At 36.7% G+C, this 22,583-nt stretch overlaps 1 protein-coding gene across 29 annotated transcripts in view; it reads left to right on the forward strand.

Moving 5' to 3' along the window:
- The window catches only part of AFDN (afadin, adherens junction formation factor), a 144,296-nt gene that overhangs the window by 21,959 nt on the left and 99,754 nt on the right, over positions 1–22,583 (forward strand). For 21 of the 29 annotated variants that reach the window (XM_055392034.2, XM_031011929.3, XM_063708001.1 and 18 more), the window contains exons 2-3: positions 16,537–16,732; positions 22,393–22,508. In XM_055392034.2, coding sequence (XP_055248009.1) covers positions 16,537–16,732; positions 22,393–22,508 — 312 coding nt within the window. The remainder of the gene's footprint in view (positions 1–16,536; positions 16,733–22,392; positions 22,509–22,583) is intronic. The other 8 variants (XM_031011932.3, XM_031011934.3, XM_031011930.3 and 5 more) reach the window with 1 other exon arrangement.

Raw genomic sequence — 22,583 nt, forward strand, 5'->3', positions numbered from 1 at the left:
TTAAACAGAATGTTCATTTTGTATTCTTTATTGTATAGTACAATGATTACTGATTGTTTAGTCTGCCATATTGCTGGAACTGGGTGTATTCCACCCTTATCTTTATACAGCAGAATGAGACGCAGTGCCGCATAGTGGTTGAAAGTGACTTGTTTCAAAATTGCCAGAGTATGAGTTCTGGCCCACTGGTATTAGCTCTGTGAACATGGTCAACTTACTTGATCTTTCTTAGGCCCCGTTTCTTCATCTGTAAGACAGGAACAGTAATAATACCTACCTTATGGGGTTGTTGTGAAAATTGGAGTAGATAATGCATAAAAAGTACTTAGCACAATGTTTAGCATAAGGCAGGCATTTATACTGTTGTTATTTGTAGTGCATTGTCATCATTACTATTTGTGGTTTTTTTTCTTTCACTTGATTTTATATGTTTATCTTTGTATCATGTAATGTAACTTGTGGGGGAGGAGAGATTTCCAGCAACATGTTTAGGTTTAGTATTGTATGTTCTAGGTTGACTCTGCATTCTTGTTTGTTGCCGTTTCTTATTTTGTGTTCAATTATAGCTAGAAATGATAGTTTCTTCTTCAAAAGTATCCTTATATGAGATTTCTTGAACAGTGTAACGTTATAAAAACCCAATCAGTGATTTTGAGGTTTTTGTTTCATGGAACTTTACACATCTTACCATATTCTTATCATATTCTGTATCCCTGTCTTTGAGTTCATGCCTATTGTGTATTCCATTACTTACCTAAAGAATTTGTTTCAGAATGTACTTTTTAGAAATCTATATGTGTATGTGTTAGCCTAGGATATTTATTTAACAGTATAGAAGATTCTCAAAAAACAGGAGTTGAGAATATTATTATAGTGAACAGTGTTTCCATAAAATTAAATGAGAATCTACTTCACTGATTGGTTCTTTTCACCATAATTCTGTTTTGCAAAGAGAATTAATTAAGAAAACTTAATTGAACAGTGAGCTGGTTTCATTAGTGTCACTTCTCCTGTCGAGGTTCTAGGTTCCTTTTGTAAGTTGCTACTGATAAGAATCCTCCTAAACAGCTTGACCTCCTTTCAGAAGTCCCTGTGCTGATTTACACAGCTTACCTTTTTGTTTTTCTCATGCCTGGTACTAAGTGACATTCCAATCTGCTGTAGTCATTTGGTAATGCAAAGAGTGAAACTGGAAGGGTAGGCAGGAGGTACCGGTTGGCACCAAATATGCAGTTCAAGATCACTCATGATACCAGGGAGAGAATGTCAAATACTTGAACCAGAACAACATATTGTTTTAGTTTGTAAAATTCCAGTTATAAGGCAGTAGTAGTCATGTTACTCTACCTCAAAATTATTTTGTTTCTCATTTGTTCTTTTCACTTCTGTCCCAACCCCCCTCTCTCTCATGGATGTGTTTTGTGTGAAATGTGAAAGGTCTTAAGATAGTGGAGGCTTGAAAAAACTGCCTGTGTTTTAAAATGTGCTTGTGTTTGTTTCCTAATGCAGTACTTTGAAGATATTTTAGGTTTAGGTAAGTTGCTCTTTTTTTTTTCTTAATTGGAGTAGGTTGAGTGCTGTGAATTCAATTTTTAGTGTACTATAAAAAGATAGATGGAAGCACTTTGATTATAGGAAGTTTCTTTGAATCACTTGCTATAGTTTGAGTGTTTACTTTGATGTGAAACTCACTGTAAATCCAAGTAAATGCTGATCTACCAATGTTCATGTATATAATTTGTATGGTACATTATCTTCATCGTTCAAATTTAGAACCTTCTTATTATTTCACATACTTAAAGAAGAATCTTAGTTGCAGATTCAAGATGAAGATTATAAAACATTTTCTTGGGTTTTCTTTCAGTATTATAATTTTGAGGCTGAATTTAAGAACATGGTTATTTTCTGTAGACACCAAAACATTTTATAATTTTGTGTATAGGTTGATTTGGGTAGATCAGTTATATCATTGGAAATGATTTCAACTCTCAGAAATTGTATTTCAACAATATAATTTTTTATTGTGTGTGTGTGTGTGTGTGACAAAGTCTTGCTCTGTTGCCCATAGCTGGAGCCGATCTCGGCTCATTGCAACCTCTGCCTCCTGCAAGCGATTCTTCTGCCTCCTGCATTCAAGCGATTCTCCTGCCCCAACCTCCTGCTGGGGTTACAGGCACCCACCACCATGCCCAGCTAATTTCAACAATAGAATTTGAAATATGTATAGTGCCATTCTATTTTTTCTACAAAGTTTGATGGTTTTCATTTTTCACGTCATACATACAGATCTTTAATATATACTCTGTTATTTTTTGCTTTTGTATTTAGTTTTGCTAGAGATAGGTTTTTTATACACATACACATAAACACAAACACACACCTTTCTTTTTTTAACTTTTAGGTTCAGGGGACATCTGCAGGGTATGCAGGTTTGTTACATAGGTAAATGTATGTCATAGGAGTTTGTTGTACTGATTATTTTATCAACCAGGTATTAAGCCTAGTATCCATTAGATATTTTTTTCTGATCTTATTTCTTCTTCCACCCTCCACCCTCCAGTGGGTCCCAATGTGTTGTTCACCTCTATGCACACCCACCTTTTCAACTAGTTCTTGTGTAAGTGTAGGCAGTTGAGAATTTGTAGACAGGAAGTAATATTTATCAAGTGCCTCATATGTGGCAGGTTCCTTTATATAGTGTGAATCAGTAACCACCAAACCCTGTGAAATACTAGCCCCTCCGCTTTATAGACAGGGAACTTGAGAGAACTCAAGTGTTTGGCACAGAGTCATGTGGGTATTAAGTGAAAGTAAAATTAAGTGGGATTTTACCCAATGTCTGGCTATTTCCAAGGCTCTGCCTCACTTGCTTTTTGTATGACACACCTGTTGCTTGTTCAGTGTAAGCAAGCTATGTTTGGCTTCTGATGTTAAATAATTCATTATCCATTTTCAGAACCAAAGTTCTTGAGTTTTGTAGCGCATTTTTAAAAAAAACAGGTTTACTTTATTTTGCATTTAATAGTTGGTAATTATAACTGAATTATTTTCATATTACACATTTTTAGCGTGAAAATTTTCAAACACAAATGAAACTCATTCCCTAGACTTCACAATTTTCAGTTTGTTGTTCTTAATTTTGTTGTTTTTAGGTGCACTGTTTTTTAAAGCAGATCCTAAAACCCGTCATGTTATTTCTTCCCTACTTCATTGTGCATCTAACAAAAATTCAACCATCATGCAATAATCTCATTAACAAAATTAGCCAGAATTCTTTGTTATTATCTGTTATTTGGTCCATACTGAGATTCCCTGTGTCTCTCAAGAATGTGGTTTTGCAGTTAATTTATTTGAATTGGAATCCAAACAAGGGCCACACATTATATTTACTTCTCCTACATCTCTTTTAATCTAGAGCGTTTATTTCATGCCATACACTTTGAAAATATTGGGCTACTTTTTCTGTAGAACATCTCTGTTCTAGACTTACCTTTATCTTTTACAGGGTGGTAGTGGTTTGACATGTTTCTCTAGCTTTAAAGGCTTGAATGGATTCAGGTCCAATTGTTGGACAAGGCTTTATAAGCAGTGCTGTGTATTTCATATTGAATCACATTAGAAGGTCAAGTGGTGACAGCCCCTGTACTGTCAAGTTCCTTATCACTGTTTCATTCAGAGATCTTTGTCTAAATCAGTTAGTGGCTACAAAATGGCGTTTTTCTAATTCCATTATTTCTCTTTACATTTATTGGCTGGAATTCTTTAAAAGATATGTAGACATAAATTCTGAGCTCCTGTATTGCTTATTTTCCAGAGTAAGGAGTTGGTTGCTCTAGTTACCTTCAGTGCTAACATTGATTTTGTTTTGTTGGTGTTCTCATTTTTCTTTGGTATAATGAGCTGGTGGATTTTTATGTATTCCATGTTTCAGTAACTTGAGGTCATTTCTGCTGGTATTCAGATTGTCCCAAATTTGTCCAGCTGCAGTTTTTGGTTGGCTAGAGGGTTCTTTTGATATGAGTTAGTCTTTGAGAACTTCCTTGTTTTCCAGCATAACAAGATGTCCCAAACTCATCTTGTACATTTTCTGACCTAGACCTGGATTAAGCCATTTCTCCAAGTAGCTGTGGTTTCTTTTAGTGGTATTTAAGAGACTACAGTCTAAGTGCTAGAGATGTTCATTTTTACAGGTTGTTGTTTGCTTCTGGGCCTTTTCAGTGGGAAAAATTAGGAGATATTTATATTTTGTGGGGAGAAAAATCTGTATATTTCTACTGATGTTTCCAATTCAGAATGGCCTTGTATGGCTTTTACTTAATTTATTTAATTTTATATCTCTTTTCTCTTACATTGAAAACCTTGTCACTGTATAAACACAACTACCTGTTGGCTTTATTGTATCATATAGTTATTATTACAACGTATTGCCAGTATTATTACTAACAACAGGATATCTGAATGGGGATTTTAAAAATTCTGCAAAATTCTTTGCAGATACTGACTTGTCAGTAGACTAGTCTGCTGGCAATTTAAAGTCAAAAGCTGTTGTCCAAAATCACTCAGAAAAAAATCTTTTTTCTGTATGCTAATATGACCAACTTGATAGAGAGTTAAGACTCATTCATTTCAGTTTGTTTTATGTTTCCAGCGATTGTCTTTTTTTGTTAAATAGTTACATGGTTCCAGAGCTGAAACTGTGTAATAAAGTACATTTAGAAAAGCTTTGCTTCCATCTTGATTATGTTTTGGTTCGTTCATGCATGGAAGGCATCTTTTTGAAGATATAACCAAATACAGGTTGTGTGTTTGTGTCCTGTCTTTTCATATAATAGATGCTTATGACACATGCTGTTGTGCGTTGTGCTTTTTTCACATAACTATGTATCTTATGCATCATGCCATATCACAGTATAAAGAGTTTTGCCGTAACTCTTAATGGCACCGTTTTATTCCACTCAATGAATATACGAGAATTTTTTCAACTAGTTCCCTACTGCTGGATCATTTTCAAACATTTGCTTTTATAAGCATTGCCACAGTGAATAGCCTTTCGCATTTCATATGTATTTTTTTAGTGTATCTTTGGTATAGATCCACAAAAGAATTGCTATTTCAAAATGTACATGAGTATCTAATTTTACCAAATGTTGCCAAATTCTGGACCTTGGGTATATACTTTTTTTTTTCCCTTCAGCCCCACAAAAAGACTGGTTTCAAACCTTCAGATTTTTGCCAATTTGGGTGTTGAAAAATGACATTTTACTATTAGTATTGTCTATTTTAAAGTTGTTTTATTGTGGGTGAGGTTGTTCATCTTTTTGTATATTTAAGGGCCGATTCACTACTTTGTATGCTGCCTGAAGGTTTTCTTGGGTGCCCATTTTTCTATTGGGTTATTGGTTCGTTCTTCACAAATTTTAGAAACTCTTTATCTATTAAAGAAATTATATATTTTTCTGTGAAGCAAGTTGGAAATTTTTTTCCCCCAGTGTGTTACTTGTCTTGGTACTTTACCTATTGTGTGCTTTTTGAATTTTTTGTGGTATCAAAGTTTTACATTGTCAAACTTATTAACATTTCTTTAATTGACTTTGGATTTCAAGTCATGGTTAGGAAGCTTTTCTTATTTCTAAGTTTTCATGGAGTTTATCCATTTTTTCTTGTACTCGTGTTGTTTCTTTTTTGTATCCCTTGACCATTTGAAATTTATCTTAATGTACAGTGTGATGTATAGATCCAGTTTTCTCTTTGCTGTCTGTTTGTCCCAACACATTTATGAAGAACTTCGTCTTTTCCACACTGATTTGAGACCCACCTAAAAGTCTAGACTTTTTCTTTCATTTATGTCAAGGTGGTGTTTTAAATAGAGATTTTTATAGTTTTTTTAAACATCTAGTAGGCTGACCCTTCATATTTATAATTCTTCTTTTCCTGGATTGCTCTGGATTTCTTGCTTATTTTCCTCATAGGAAGTAAAATCTTTTAAATTAGCTTGTTTAGTTCCAGGAAAAAAAGAAAAACCAACAAAACCATTGTATTTTTAGTTCCTATTTTCTTAAATTTATAAATTAAGTGTGTAACTTGAATTTTTTCAGAAGAAAATAAGCAAAAGGTTTTGTTAATATTACAAGAGAAATTCTGTTTTGAAAAACAAACTGTTCAATGATGATATTCAGTGTAATTTGACTTCAAATTTGTCTTCATGTCCTTGATAACTATAATTTTTTGTTGAAATTGAGTTTAGTTGACACAGTTTTCAAGGTATGCTAGTTTACTTAAGTATTTGAAGTGACATGGAATTCATAAATTAATCTTTTTTAAAACTATTAAAATGAATACAGTTGTGATAAATTGTTTTTCGTGTCCTTGACAATACTGATCTAGTTAATTGGACAGTTGAACTACTTGTTGAAATGAGCCAAGTTGTCTCCTACCTTCGGGAGTACCTTGGCAAATGTCTTCTTTCTTAAAATATTTTTAAAAATTATATATCAGAAGATAAGTTTAATCTTACAAAATGAAGTAGTAAGTCTGGCCACATTACTTAGTGAAAAAAGTAGGTGAGTTCAGAATCCACTCTGCATTACTGACCAAAAGTTAAGTCTTTGTGAATTGAACTTATTCTTGCAGTTTGGTCAGGTCCGGTCACCTTTCTTATTTAATTTAAGATGAGGATTCCCCCCTTAGCTAGCATTCATTGACTTTGAGAGTACTAGAACAGCCTGGTTTATTCTAGACAGTAGGAAGATAGCTTATAGCTTTAACAACTGTGGTTGATTTTTCTTGGAGCTGGAATAACATCAGGAATTTTAGACTCCATTGGTCACTTAGCTACACCAAATAGTGACCTGAATGTTTAGACAAGGGCCTGTATTATTTAAACCTCAGGATTGTAGTGGATAATACAACACTTTTAGGGTAAAATTCTGCTTTAAGCAAATTGTGTTCACTTGTGATGCATCATTACTTTTCTGAGAAATGATAAGTCATAGTACAGTAGTCCCACCTATCCACTGGTTCACTTTCTGAGGTTACAGTTAGCCAGGATCAACTGTGGTCAGAAATACGAAATGGAAAATCCAAAAATAAACAACTAATATGTTTCGAATTGCATGACAGTTTAAATAGTGTGATGAAACCTCTGGCTGTCCAGCTATGTTCCACCTGGGATGTGAATCATCCCTTTGTCTATCATCTCCATGCTGTATATGCCTGTTAGTCACTTATAGCTGCCTCATTTATCAGATAGACTGTTGTGCTGTCACGGAACTTGTGTTCAAGTAACACTTATTTTACTTAAGGGCCACAAAATGCAAGAGGGGTGATGCTGACATATTGTTATAACTGTTCTAATTTATTGTTGTTAATCTCTTACTGTGCTTAATTTATAAACTTTATTATAGCTTTGTATGTGTAGGGGAAAAAACCTGTAGTATATATAGAGCTTTGTACTAGTTGCCATAGCAGACGTCCAGTGGGGTGGGGGGTCTTGGAACATGTTCCCTACAGATAAGGGGGAACTACTATACACATTATGGTTGGAAGGCTTTGAACTAGAAAAGTGAAGTATAATTCTTTATGTGCACATACTCTTAGGTACTATTAAATTGGTAATTAAGTCTTGGCCTACTCTAATTTACTATAGTATTTAGCTAGAAATTGGATAATTCGCTCTTTTATAGAAAGAAGTGTAGGTCACTGGATAGCCATGTATTTGAAGAAAGTAACATACTGATGAAATATGTAGTGCCTACTGCACTGTGCTAGGTGCTTTTGTGCATATACTGTCTCATTTAATTCTCCACCGTAACATGGAGAAGTTGGTACTGTTATCTCCATTTTATGCAAGAGGTATCTGAGGCTGAATACCAAACAAGGCTAAAACAGAAACTTTCAGTTTGTGAAAAAGGAGTGTTTTAGTATCATATATATATCAAGTAGTAGTTTAACCAAATATATTTATTAAGCCTGTTTTATCTTTGAGGGAAATTGGGTGCATAAAAAGGACTATTTATGAGCTTTTGTACGTATTTATAAAATTGTATAATTTTCTTGTCACATATGATGGCATATATTTATATATCTTAATGGATAATTTTTGAAGCATCACTTTGTAAGAAGGATGTTTACTACACAGTAAAAAGTTTAAAAGCAATGTTAACCTTGTTATTTATACTCACACTGTAAAAAACTGAACTGTTCATGGAAATGTTTGCTATGATTACGGTAAGATGGAAGAGGAAAGTATCTTGAGGCTTAAAAGCTGTGTAATTCCATTCGTAGGAACCAGCATGGCTTACTAAATACAGTGTTGTCATTTCCTGTGAAAGAGAGAGCGAGAGATAGGATGGGGGTGGGGATAGTTGATATTAGAGAGTGAGAGAGAGGGTTACCAGGTTTGTAGTTCAGAGAAGTGCCTTAGTCATAATGTATCTGGACTATATCAAGGACTTCAATAATGTTTTTCACCACGTTATTGTGTTTAAGGACTGGATCTAAAATAATTAGATGAAGTAGAAACCAGTTGATTAGTTGTACTCAAAGACTGTTTAACAGATTTTTGCCAAGCAGGAGAAATGTTACTTGGTAAACTAACATGAAAATGACTTGGGAATTTTAATTTTACTGGAAACTCTTATGAATCAACAATATTATGTGGTCACTAAAAAGCTAGTTTAATCTTAAGTTGCATTAATTACAGGTATAGCATGTAGAAGTTGTGTACTTACTGCTGGTCAGACCACATCTGGAGTTCTGTGATCAACTCCAAGAACTTTTTTAGGCTAGGAGGATGGAACATGAGGAGGTTCAGAGGAGAACTGATCAATATAGGGCGTGGATATGAAATTATGTCACAGGAAGGAGAACAGTTGAAGAAACTAGAATTAGAACATCATTCTGAAGAGGTTCTGACTTGTTCTGAATCCATGGTTTTCAGCTGGGACAATTTTGTTCCCCCAGGGGCCATGTAAAAGTGTCTGGAGACATTTTTGGTTATTACACCTGAGGGTGTGATGCTACTGGTACCTCCTGCACAGAGGCCAGGATGCTCACAACGTCTCACAATATGCAGGACAGCCCCCATAAGAAAGAATGATTCAGCCCTGAATGTCAGTAGTGCTGAGGTTGAGAAACCCCTTTCTCAATCTAAACTGGTTTAACTGTGACCCATAGTAAGAAAAAAATTGTATTTTGCCTTGCAGCCCAGGATGTACACAGGAATAACTGAATTTAAAATTTTGTGAGATAGTGTTTGCCCTGTTTTCTTACCCCAGAGTGCATTGTACCTGGTAGAAATCATCTGCCCTGATCCATTTCATGTATAAATAGAAAAAAAATGATGATCAAGAAGCCCTGGTTTGAATATAGGTCTAAATGATACCAGTGGGTAAAACTAAGCCCAGTCGATCAAGCTGTGTGAGAAAGATTTTGCTTTAAATAAAAGGCAGGGCTTTCTAGCTAACTATCTATACCAAGAAAGAATATATTGCTTGGCTAGATAGTTCCCTGTCACTAGATTTTTTTCAGGGGGTTCTTAAGTTGAAGTCTATGAGTATCATTCATGGGGCCTTTGAACTTGGATGAGAGGGGGATTACATTTGTATTTCCAATAAATACATCCTTATTAACGATAATGTAGCATTTTCTTCACTCATGAGTTTATTATACTCATTACTTCAAAATCCGAGCTGTATGAACCTGAACCAACTGTAGATCTTATGTAATATGTTTATAAAGAAGCACTTATATTACTACATTATAGGTTTTACAGATATTTTAGTTACGTTTTAATGTAGTCCTTTGAGAACCAACTCATAGCCTTCACTAGATGTCCAAACAGTGCATGGCAAAATCAGTTATACCCCTAGACTAGATAGTTGGCTTTAGGGTTCTGTGTTATGTACATGTGTACGAATATAGTATTTAAAGATTACGATTGAGTTATAAACATAATCTTTAATCACAGATGTGATAATTGCTTTTTTGTCATGAGGGTTTAAAATGTTTTTAATTGATTATCTTTCAGATTTCCAGTGTATGTCTGTGTGGGTAGTTATTTAAAAATAGTTAAAAATTTTTAAGAGTACTGTAGGTAAAACTTTCACTTTTTGATCCGCTTTCCATAATGCTGACTAAGAGTTTGGGTAGATTTCTGATTCCAGTGAAGTCCAGCAGCAGAGCACTGATTTCACTTGCTTTGAAAGTTGGCAGAGTTATGGCTTACAAATGTGTAGCTGCTGTGAGCAGATGATTGTTAAGTAGATAATGTTGGCAGTTATAATGGGCAATTTAAAAAGTATGTTGGCTTGTTGGTTTTCACAGCAGGCTGTGTTTTCTGGCAGAGAATTTTGTTTTATTTATAACATTTAGGTGTTTGGGTACTGGATGGATTTTTGTTAGAGTTCATAAAAAGGGAGATCTGTGCAATCGTGTGCTTTCTCTCTGTTTTGTTAGTTTTCTTAAGTCCAGAAATATTTTGTTCTTTGCTTGGAAGATGACCCTTTCCCACTTTCAGTGAACTTGGTCTTTCTCAGATTTGGTGAATAAGCATTAAGATGTACTTCTAGTACAGTGGTTGGTTCACATTACACAGATGTGCATTGCTGTGTGTTAAGCTTATGCCTTTATTTTCAGACAAAAATTTAACGAAGTCATTTGATTTTAAAGACCACATGTACACATGAAGGTGTAAATTCTTTTTCTAGAATTGGATTATGTTTGCTAAGTTGCTCTCAGTTGCTTGTTTGCCAGTTTACATTGCCAGCAACAGAATAATAGTGCCCTGTGTAAGTCCATACTTTACTGTGCTCATTTTATAAATGAGGAAGCCAAGGTTAAAGACAAAGCAAATTGATTGAATTTTTAGAGAAAATTATTTTGTGGTCGGGAAGGTCAGAAAATTCTAAGGTAATGGAATTAGTGCTAATAGAAAACTGGGTTTCTAGGAGCTTTATAGGAATGAGGAGTGGGAGGAAAGGGCTAGGAAGACGGTTTCTTGGGAATGAATACAGTGGAAAGAATGTTAGCCTGGTGAAGAAATTTTATGGCCGTTCTTGTTTTTTTTTTTTTTTTTTCTTTTTCAAATGCTTCCAGGTATATTATTTGTCTTGTAAAAATTTTAGGTAATGAAATGCATTTCATTTCAAATAGTGTTCTTGAAGTATTAGTATTTAAAAATAGTGTTCATAGAAAAGATTTCAAAAGCCCATATTCAAATATTTCTTCTATCCGCTACCTAAAGCTGTTAACACCTTAATGTTAAGTAGGTCAATGGCTATTGCCGCCAGGTTGTTTTGTGTACTAGCAACTGGTGTGTGTTGAAGGCACAGCTGTATTTTTTTTAACCTTTGGACATATTTTGTAGACACCAGCATTAGAAATAAATTGGTTGTGTGCATGTGTAATAAAGTGGACAGTCCGTCAGTTTCCTCCATGGGGAGTAGGAATTGGTGATCTGTTTGAAGTTAGCATTGTTTTGCTACTGGCTAGGACATGGGTTTCATCTAAGTGCTAACCATAGAAGAAAAGTAAATTGTGCATGGTTGACCTATTTAAGTTTTAGAAAGAATGATTCTGATTAGCTTTATCAAAAGGAGGTTCAGGGTTGTCCTGGTGAATTTCGGCTGGCTTGGAGAATACGGCCAGTTGATTGTCAGTTTTATTAATGAAATACTGATATTTAAAAGAAAATCTCCACCTTTAATTCTTTATTTCTTGTATTGACTAATAATTTCACAATGTAGCTTGGTTTTGTTGTTTTTTTTTTAGTTTTGGATCATTGTATTCTTTTGATAAGCATGAAAAGAATTTTGTTTTGGAGTTGACCTAAAGCAGTTTTTCTGTTTCAGTAATCATTGGTGATAATATTTCTCAGGGAAAAGTGTGTATCAAGATAAATATTTACCAAACAAACTTGTTTTCCTGGCAGGAGAAATAACCATTAAGGAAAGGAAATGTGATTATTATATTTTTTCCTTCCCTTTGAATTAAATTATTCAGACATACTGAGATGAGCATTGTATGCTGACTGTACTGATAAAGTGATCATAGGCAGTTATTATCTTACCTATTCTAAATAGAAACTTCTTTCTGAAAACATGCTGCTTGCAAGTAAGCTCTTCATTTAGGTATTAATTACCTATAGCAATGCTTTTTTTTTTTTTTTAAGAAACCTTTGTCTTTGTAAGATTATAACTAGGTTGGCTGCAACATATTAGACTATTAATTCTGCCCTTGAGACTTTATGGCTGTTTATTATAAATTTAAGTTTTGCTTTCCAGCATTCTTATCAATTGAGAACAGACAACCACAGCTGGCAGAATTAGATCTTGTTATTGGGCATCTTGACTCATATTTGTTTTTATTGTTATATGCAGAGCATTGTATTGGATCCTGAGGGAGGACCTAGAATAATGAATAAAAGAGGTTTCCTTGTCCCAGAAAAGCTATATTCTAGTGGGAGAGACTGTAAAGAAGAAAACTTCTCATTGTTGAGCACTTACCTGTGTGTGAGGTAGCATGAGTTGCTTTATATATTTTGTTTAATCCTCAAAACAAGCTTGTTTTCATTTTATAAATGTGGAGATTTGAGTTCACATAGACTTGAAATAACTCACTCAAGGATATGGCTGTCATGTTGAAATGTGAACCTGTTCATGTCCTGTTGCAGCCCCCCAGATGTTTCCGCTGCACTGTAGGACAGACAGATGTCTAGACGTGGTAGACGAGGTTGATTCGGCACTGTGTGGGGCATGAGCTGCCTCGGAGTCCCTCGTGAGCAGTAAGAATACTTGTATTTTAATGCCAGGCCTGTCTAGGTAGGTGATGGTCTCAAGTCACCAACAATTTCTTTCTCTCATTTAACCGTTCATTCGTTTGTTTCTTCTGGAACTTTTCTTGTACCTGTTGTAAGATCAGAGAAAAATAATTAATGTCAAACTCCCAGCAGAGCATGGTGATGTAGGCAGGTCTGGGGCCAGTTAATGCTGGCTGTACCTCAGCCCTGCTGCTGGGCAAGCTAGGTGTTGGTGGTCAGTGTACTTCTTTGGACCTCCCCTCCTCTCCCCAACCCTCTGCACCCCTCCTCTCCCCTCCCTTCATACCCAGTTTTCAGGTTTAGGAACTTGATTTTATCCATTTGACTAGTTTTGATAAGATTCTGTGGAATTATTCACACCAGCCAAACATGATTGGCAAAATAATTGAGCAGAATGTTAATCTGTTTATTAAGGGAATATTCTGGGAACAGGTATTAATACATTCTTGTGTGATGTCAAACTAAATTAATATTTATTAACATGTAGTGCAAATGAAATATAATAAAACGTAGTTTTCATAGGGTTTATTTAGGCTTGGTAGAACCTGGAACATTGTTTCCAGGAATACTCTTACTTTTCTATACACAGGAATGCTGCTGCTTGATGAGGACACCAGTATCTCCTTACTCCCTTGGGTTTCTTTTTTTTCTCTCTTTGATCTCTTAACATTTTATGTAAGGTAGGTAGCTGGGCCACATTGGTAATAAAGATTTTATGTTTGCAGTTTCCTTTTTTACAGTGAAGGGCAGTAATTTATATGTAAGGAATTTTCATGAAGGTGACTAAGTGGACTCTCCTCTTTTCCGTGTTTGTCTTTATCAGCTCATTCTGGATTCTTTCCTTTGTGTTGCTGATGTTAATGGGCATTCCCTCTCACCCTTGCCAGCCACAGATGATACTTCTGTTTTTCTTTTGGTTCTTTAATATCTGGTAATTTGGAATTATTTGTTGGCAATTCTCAGGGAAACTGGTGCTTTTGTATTTCTCGTCATCCTTTGGTACATCTGGCCTGTTTTATTCTGATCACAACTAATGTAAAACTATTTTGTTAGCAAAATGATGGAGTACTATGGAGATTAATTGCTTTTTTGCTTTAACTTCTTGTATAAGGGTGAGCCTTTGGAGAAGCCTGGGGGTAGTTTTGCTAATGAATATTTTAGAGACTATTAGGTTTAGTATAAAGATGGTTTCAGGGTGGTAGTGTGAAAGTATCGGAATCCTGGAATAAAAATACAGCTTCCATGATAAAATCTTAAATTTATACAGCTAAATTTGTATAGAAATTTTTGTTTTCTAAAGTGCCATTTTAGGAGTCTGTGGAAGGGGGTAGCGGCAGATGCTTGAATGATTCCAAGAGGTACAGCCAGCAGATGTGGGGAGAACGAAGGTGAAGGAAAGCTGGGGAGACAGTGCATAGGACGTGGTCAGCACAGTACCTGGCACATAGGCGGTGAGCGTGGCCTGTCATTAATATTACCTAAGACTCACAGGTTTATAGTGTAGGAGCATGTTTCGCATGCATTTTTAGTTATAAAGGTTTTGTTTTTTTTTTTTTTAGATGAAGTCTTGCTCTGTCGCCCAGGCTGGAGTGCAGTGGCGCGATCTTGGCTCACTGCAACCTCCACCTCCTGGGTTCAAGCAGTTCTCCTGCCTCAGCCTCCTGAGTAGCTGAGATTACAGGTGCCTGCCACCACACCCAGCTAATTTTTGTATTTTTCGTAGAGACAGGGTTCCACCGTCTTGGTCAGGCTGGTCTCGAACTCCTGATCTCAGGTGATCCGCCCACCTCGGCCTCCCGAAGTGCTGGGATTACAGGCATGGGCCACTGTGCCCGGCAGTTATAAAGGTTTTAGGGTTGCCAGACTAACATAGAGATGGAGATGTTTAAAAGGATGTCAGGTTTGCTTTGTTTGTTACTTGACCCAGACCAGACTAAGAGGTTGTTGATAGAATTTCTGAGAGACAGCAGGACTCCTACTCATGTAGCTCCCATTTTGCCAACTCTTTAAGCTTTCTCAGGTCTCGCACCCAAAACTATGGCCCTCCTTTACTCCAGAATCTATGGGTAAGTGTTGTTTCTGAACATACATGCTCATTTATTTTGTGTTTTCTCTTGGTATAGTGGGTAACAAGACACCCTGAGCAAGCACTGTAAAGTTTCAGGGCTAGAAATGTGCCTTACTGTCTCATTTTTTTGTTTTGTTTTTCGTAAGTTTGTATAGTTGTTAACCCTGTTCTAGTACAGGTTAAGTGTCTCTAACTTGAAAACCTGAAATATGACATGCTCCAAAATCTGAAATGTTTTGAGCGCCAACATGACACTCAAAGGAGAAATGCATATTGCAGCATTTCAGATTTCAGATTCTCAGATCAGACATGCTGAAGTGTATCATGCAAATATTCCAAAATCTGCAAATACTCAAAATCCAAAATAGTTCTGGTTCCAAGCATTTTGAATAAGGTATTCTCAACTTGTATCCCATTTCTCCTATTTTTCTTCAAATAAGTACTTCTTAGTTCATACTTATTAGTCAAAAAGAGGCTAGTGGATTGGGAAAAAGTAAAGAAAGGCTTCATTCAGTGTGATGGGCTTTGAGGACCGCAGTAATGGTTTGACTTTTGAGAACATGAAAGCCATTGCAAAATGTAAAGCCAAGGAATGATGTGTTGTGACTTAGTTTGAACAGGACTTTGGTTGGATTCTGGGTGTATTTTGATGGATCAGATGTGGAACCAAGGATGACTTTAGTTGAACAACTGAATCTTTAATCTTGCTTGAGACAGTAAAAGTGACCTAGGAGTTAGAAATATTCTTTGGAATTTTTGTTGGGAGTTGTGCTTTTTCTGTGTGTAAGGAAATAATGGGAAAGGACATCCCACAGTTGTGAGCATCAGCCCACATTGCAGTAGATGATACCTGTGGAGGGGATACCTTTGGCTGGAATTCCAATGTGCTTTTTCTCTAGAGGTAAGATTTTGAGACAAATCGAAAATGCATTCATTGATTATGGGCAAGTAGTTCATTTAGAAAATTAGTTACAACTATTAGGTTGGTGCAAAAGTACTTGTGCTTTTTGCCGTTGAAAATAATGGCAAAACCCACAGTTTTGCACCAACATAATATATTCTTCAAAAATTAAGAGTTTTCATTTATTTGCATTAATGGTTGGGACCAACATTTCCCTCTTGCTTTTTAAAAGGAACTTGTTCATTTAGGCTTTTGACCCTTGGAGCTGGAAAGGGACCTCACGGGCAGTACAGGCACGGACTTTGGAGTCTGGTGGATCTGGGTCTTAACTCTGGATCTGCCACATACCAGCTCGAGCACCGAACTCGACTCTATGAGTTTGGACAACTAGATCTTGAAATAGGGTTAAATAATAGTATCTGTTGAGCTGCATTCTTATAAATATTGAGTGTCATGGTGCGCCTACCACTTGCCAAGGACCAATAGATGTTAGCTGTTGATAGCATCATCTATTTGACAGGCATTATTTCATACGTGAGACAGGTGAGGCAAAGAGAAATTGTAAGTAACTTGTTCAAAGTCAGAAATGAAACTTGAAGACTAAAAAGGCATCTCTCTACATTAGTCTCAGATGTTTATGATGAAGTGTTTTTTTTAAAAAGTGAGCAGACTTTCTCATTTATTATTACAAAAAGTGAATCCTTTTCAGAATGTTGTTTTCCAAAAATGTACCATTTTGTTTTCTTTTAGGATTTGGAGTTCCATGGAGTGATGAGATTTTATTTTCAAGATAAAGCTGCTGGAAACTTTGCAACAAAATGTATTCGGGTCTCTAGTACTGCCACCACTCAAGATGTAATCGAAACGCTCGCGGAGAAATTTCGACCTGATATGCGAATGCTGTCCTCTCCCAAGTATTCACTCTATGAAGTGCATGTCAGCGGAGGTCAGTGTATACAGGAAGGGTTTGCTAGAGGCGTGACCTGACCTGTGAAGAGACAGCTTGTCCAGGGTCATTGTGGTCATGTCAGGTTTACTGCTCGTCTCCATCTTTCTTCTCTTTTGGTGGGTAGGAGAGTAGCTGGCAGGCTGAGAAAACTGTTTTATGTTTGGGAAGTGTTCTTATAAATCCCTGGCACATATATCTGTTGGAAGTTAGAATGAATATATTAATTTTGCATATGCTTATTTCTCCAAACATAAGTAGCGTTACATTTATCCAACATATCTGGGTGTCACATACATTGTGTAGTATGCTACCTGCTTTTTGAGAATGTTTTATGTGGCTCTTATGTAGAGATTATAATATTATAATTGTAACATAGTTAAATATTATATGGGTATGAGTCATCAATCTTGCTGTAATATTTTTGCCTTCTGAAACAATACATTTTCATTATTCTTTGGGAATAATTTAGGGTATGTATCTTAAGGAAACCTCCTTATGTATTTAGTAATTTCTGCTTGTATTAACATTAGAAATTTCTGAAAATATCTTATATAGCAATATCAAATGACAACTAAAATTAGACTGATTAAGAAATGTGGAAATTTAGGTAAGTGCTATGGCTTATGCCTGTAATCCTGACACTTTGGGAGGCTGAGGTGGGAAGATTGCTTGAGGCAACATAGTGAGACCCGTCTCCACAAAAAAATAAAAAAAAAAGTTAGCTGGGCATAATGGCACATGCTTGTAGTCCCAGCTACTTGGGAGGCTGAGGCAGGAGGATCACTTGAGCTCAGGAGTTTGAGGCTTCAGTGAGCTAGGATCGTGCCACTGCACTCCACCCTGGGTGACAGAGTGAGACCTTGTCTCTAAAAAAATTAATAAAATGAAATGTAGAAATTTTTAAATTTTTTCATTGGTGTTTTGGAAATGTTGAGTAACCTGTTTTAATAAAATACAAATTACAGTTGGTGCAGCAAATAAAGGATTTATGTATAGCACAAACGTAATTTGAATACCTCTTTTAAGTTCCATCCACAGATCTTTTTTTGAACATTTTTTTTTTTTACTCAAAAAATACTGCTTTCTTTGTACATATGAAAATAGACTAAAGTGTTTGTAATATGTGGGATTTTCAGGTGTGACTAAATCCTTTTTCCCTCAGTAGTATGTAAGTCAGGCCATTTTTTGTTGTTGTTGTTTGTTTACTTTTTTTCTTAAGGTTATCATCTTCATCATTAATGCCAAAACTAAATTTAACAATAGAGGGTGTTCTCAATTTTGGATGATTTTTCTGAAGCTGAGTTTTTCCTTTACCTTAGAATTTTTGTAAATAGGTTACAAAGAAGAATAAAATCTCTCTCACTTCCACCTTTTTTTCTTTTTAGTCTGTGCTGTTCAGTTAGTTGAATACTGTCGAGTGTGAAGTCTTTGAATAATATGTAAGATTGGAGTTTGAGGTTTAAAAATTGGATGATTTTGATTTTTTAAAGAAAAGGGTGAAAACAAAAAGATGGTTAAAGAAGAAGGAAATAGTGTCTTCCCCACTCCCTCAGGTACCCTTCCACACCTTTGGGCTTAAAGTGCTGGTTTTTTTTCACCAGTGCCTCAGGTATGAGGAAAGCCCTAGCATGCAGGTTCTCAGTCTTTTCTGGGTTACAGAAACCTTAGCGTCTCAGTAATTTTTTAATAATGGCACCGCTAGGCCAGAGGAAATACCTAATAGTCCGTTTCATTAAGTAGTTAGATTCAGACAGGTTTAGTAAGTGTTTAACAGTGAACAGTTAGGTAGATGTTTGAAAAATAGTACACATAAAATGACGGAAAACTGAAGCTTTCATTTTATTCTTAATCACAGCTGCTGTCTGCTGGGACAGTTGTGCCTCTTGGGCCTTTCCGAGCTCCTCAGACCCCGGGAGCCCTGACTTCTTGTCCATGTTGATTTTCAGAGAGTGCTGCTTGTTTATTACAGCGTTACGGAAAACCCAGCTTTGTATGTACGTGATGCCGACAGAAGAGACGCGCTGTGCAGTTTGCTGTGGTCCAGCAGCCACCTAAACCAGTTCTTTTGGTGTCTGGCACATGCACCTTGTTTCTCGTGAATATTTAGATGCTCCTCAGTGCCCTGGGATCACCTCAGCACGTTTGCATACCGCAGCCCTAGTGAGCTAAAGCCCCAGCCCCAAACCTTCAGCCACCAGGGAAGCTCTGCATCTATTCTTTTTATATAGTCCAAGTCTTTGTGTGAATTCAGTAGGAAACATAAAAAAGGATCATGCTACTTTAAAAACGTGAATGAAACCACTAAGGCAGAAGAGATCTTAAACGCGTAAAGATATAGTAGGACCCAGTTCCCTCTTTACCTTCAGTGCCTACTCACACATGCTTTAGAATATCTCAGCCCTCTTCTTGCTTTACTTTTATGATGTATACATAATTGCTAATGTTAGTTCTCTAACAGTTGCACTCTGAAGGATTTTCATCTAGTAAAAATTTTGCAACAAGAACGATTTGGTAATTTTGGTTTATGGAAGGAATTCAGACTTACTGTTCTATCCCTAATTTTTACTGTGGTTTTAACTTCTTATATTTTCAGTTAATGAAATAATTATCCAAAATTTTTTATTTCTGTGTTTTGATAACTAGCATTTCTATTGTTTCCATTACGCACTAATTCTTTTTTTTTTTTTTTTTTTTTTTTTTTTTTTTTTTTTTTTTTTTTTTTTTGAGACAGTCTCATTCTGTCGCCCAGGCTGGAGTGCAGCGGCATGATCTTGGCTCACGGCAACCTCCGCCTCCCGGGTTCACGCGATTCTCCTGCCTCAGCCTCCTGAGTAGCTGGGAGTACAGGCGCACACCACCACACCTGGCTAATTTTTTGTGTATTTTTAGTAGAGACAGGGTTTCACTGTGTTGGCCAGACTGGTCTTGAACGCCTGACCTTGTGATCCACCTGCCTCGGCCTCCCAAAGTGCCGGGATTACAGGTGTGAGTCACCGTGCCCGGCTACATGATAATTCTTTAGCTAGTCTCATGGCCTCCTATTTTTACCAGCCTCCTTTTAGCATATCCTGTATATAATTACCTGGATAATCGTTGTCAACACTATTAGTAGTACTGTCAATACCATCATTGTTGTCATCATTATGGTGTCATTTTTTATGGGGAGGGTGGTGGTAAACTATTGCTCATTTAAAATTTAAATTTTTGACATAGCATTGAAAGTGCTTTTTCAAATTAATAGTTCTCTTCCCCTGCGTGAGGCTGTAGTAAGACCCTTGTGCCCTCACCATGCTGTTACTGCCTCTCTTTCTGACAGTTTTCTGGAACAACCTATGCTTATCCTTTCCTTCAAGGCCTGACCTGGTCATATAGTCTCTGGGCATCTTTTCGTTGAATAACCTAACCAAAGTGATCGTTTGTACTGCCTCACCTAGTGTTTTTATTGTAATATATTATTACTAATACAGCAAAGTACTGTTTTCCAGAGATAGTATCTGTAAAAGGCCCGTTAGAAAAACACATTTAAAACTAGGATCAAAGCTGAATGTGGTAGCATGTACCTATAGTCACAGCTACTCAAGAGGCTGGGGTTGGAGGGCTACTTAAATTCAGGAGTTTGAGATCAGCCTGGGCAACATAGTGAGACCCTCATCTGGAATCAAATTTTATAGTACATGGTGACAGCGTTTGGAGACCTTTGTTAGAAAAACAAAGTCTATCTCATATTTATCATTTATTGCTTCAAATATGGACTAATTGAAAAAACAAAGGCTTAATCTTGGGCTGTCTTTCTTGATTTTCTGTGTGACTGTTGGGGTGTGATTATGAAGAGCACTTTGAGTTTAGGACTTGAACCAGTATTTCTCAGAACATCTTCCAGTCCTTGGAAAATCACATCTTTCTCTTGCAAGGAGTCTATGTTATCATCATCCTTATCAGTTGTCTCTTTAGTTATTAATTGGTCTGTCTGATCCTCGTTTATCATTGGCCAAGTTTGTGCTTGATGGAGTTTTTACTGTCACTTTCATCAGCATTGTGCCATCTTTTTTTTTTCGAGACAGGGTCTCACTTTGTCACCCAGAGTGGAGTGCAGTGGTGCCATCACAGTTCACTGTGGCCTCAACCTCTTGGACTCAAGTGATTCTCCCACCTCAGCCCTCCAAGCAGCTGGGACTGCAAGCACGCACCACCACACCCGGCTAATTTCTTCTTCTTCTTTTTTTTTTTTTCTGTGGAAATCGGATCTCGCCATGTTGCCCAGGCTGGTCTCAAACTCTTGAGCTCAATCGATCTATCCACCTTGGCCTCCCAAAGTGCTGGTATTATAGGTGTGAGTCCAGCCAGCATCGTGCAGTCTTGTCCTTTTCTGCAAAGTGTAGCAGTTTGCAGTTTGTGTGACAGGGCACTGTCATATGCATTCTGACTGTGAGGTGATGTGACTGATGGGGTGCTGGGCAGTGGGCAGAGCTGGACAGGGAGTGATGTTTGGATAGGGAGTCAGTGATTTTATTTTATGGTGAATTTTACTTTCCTTACTCCACTCTGAAAGTGCTGGGTCTTGTGTTACTGATACTCAGGTTACAGAGCATTCCTGTAACAGATGTTTCTGAAAGAGGCATTTCTAAAACAACTAAAATTCTGTCAAATTGTACACTAAAAGGTAGGGACTTTAAGATAAAGAAAGATTTGGGTAGGTCACTCAATACCTGTTTAAATTTGTAGCAATGGCTCAAAGAACAGTTGAAGGTTTGAGCAGAGTGAATGGATTTCTCCGAGCGACAAGGAGAATTCCTGGGGAATGTAGCCTGACTTGTGTGTGGGGCTTGCAGCCTCAAATCTGTTGCCAGCTCCTGCTTCCTTAGTCTTCTCCAGCCTAGGATGGGTGTCTTGGCCAGTAGGAGCAGGTCCATCCTTCAGTGCCGCCTTTTTTCCACAGCTTCCAGCAACTGTAGGCCTCTGTGAGGTGGTCAGGCTGTGTGAGGCTCTCACGGAGACCCTCCGTGGAGTACCATGTTCCTGATAAGTGTGCCTGGGAGGCTTGCTAATGAAAGAAGTAATATACCAAACATAATACTTACGTAAGAAAAGTGATGGTAACTTTATGGTGGAAGGAGAGGTAAGTGTTGAAGTGGGCAAATTTTGGAGACAAGGATCAGATGCACAGAGATAGGAAGAATAGTGCAGTCATCACTTCCAAGACTGGTGAGGGCTGCTGCCATCACTTTGTGTGGGGTATAACATTAATGTGATGAGAACAATCTCATAGAATCAGTGGAACTTCTGTGTGGTATTAACATTATGTCCTTATTTTCTAGTTGCATATGAGATAATTTGATTTACAGAAATAAGCTTTTAGCAAAAACCATGTGTACTTTTTTTCTTATTTCATGTATATTTCTCTTATTTTCCCAGTTAGATCTAAATGAGGGAATTGCCTCTGTTCAGTGTCTGGCACTGGATATGTGGTAATAAACATACAGTAGCAACAAAATGTTGAATTAATTAAAACAAATGATTTTACATTTTGAACAATACATTTCAGTCTGCAAGTAGGTGCTTTATTTGTCTATAAAATTAAATGTATATCAGAATGCTTGTATTAGCTAGTTCTATGAAATAACCATAGCTTATTCTTTTTTTCATTTCATGTTTTGAAGAAGAAAGAAGATTGGATATAGATGAGAAACCTCTAGTTGTACAACTGAATTGGAACAAAGATGATCGGGAAGGCAGATTTGTTCTTAAGAATGAGAATGACGCCATTCCTCCTAAGGTAGGAACCCTCAGTATTTTATGCCGGTCTTGGTCCAGGGCCAGGTCTGACTGATGAATAGGAGACTGATGTTTT

This window comes from Gorilla gorilla, chromosome 5, assembly GCF_029281585.2.
Source record: "Gorilla gorilla gorilla isolate KB3781 chromosome 5, NHGRI_mGorGor1-v2.1_pri, whole genome shotgun sequence".
NCBI classification, from domain to species: domain Eukaryota; kingdom Metazoa; phylum Chordata; class Mammalia; order Primates; family Hominidae; genus Gorilla; species Gorilla gorilla.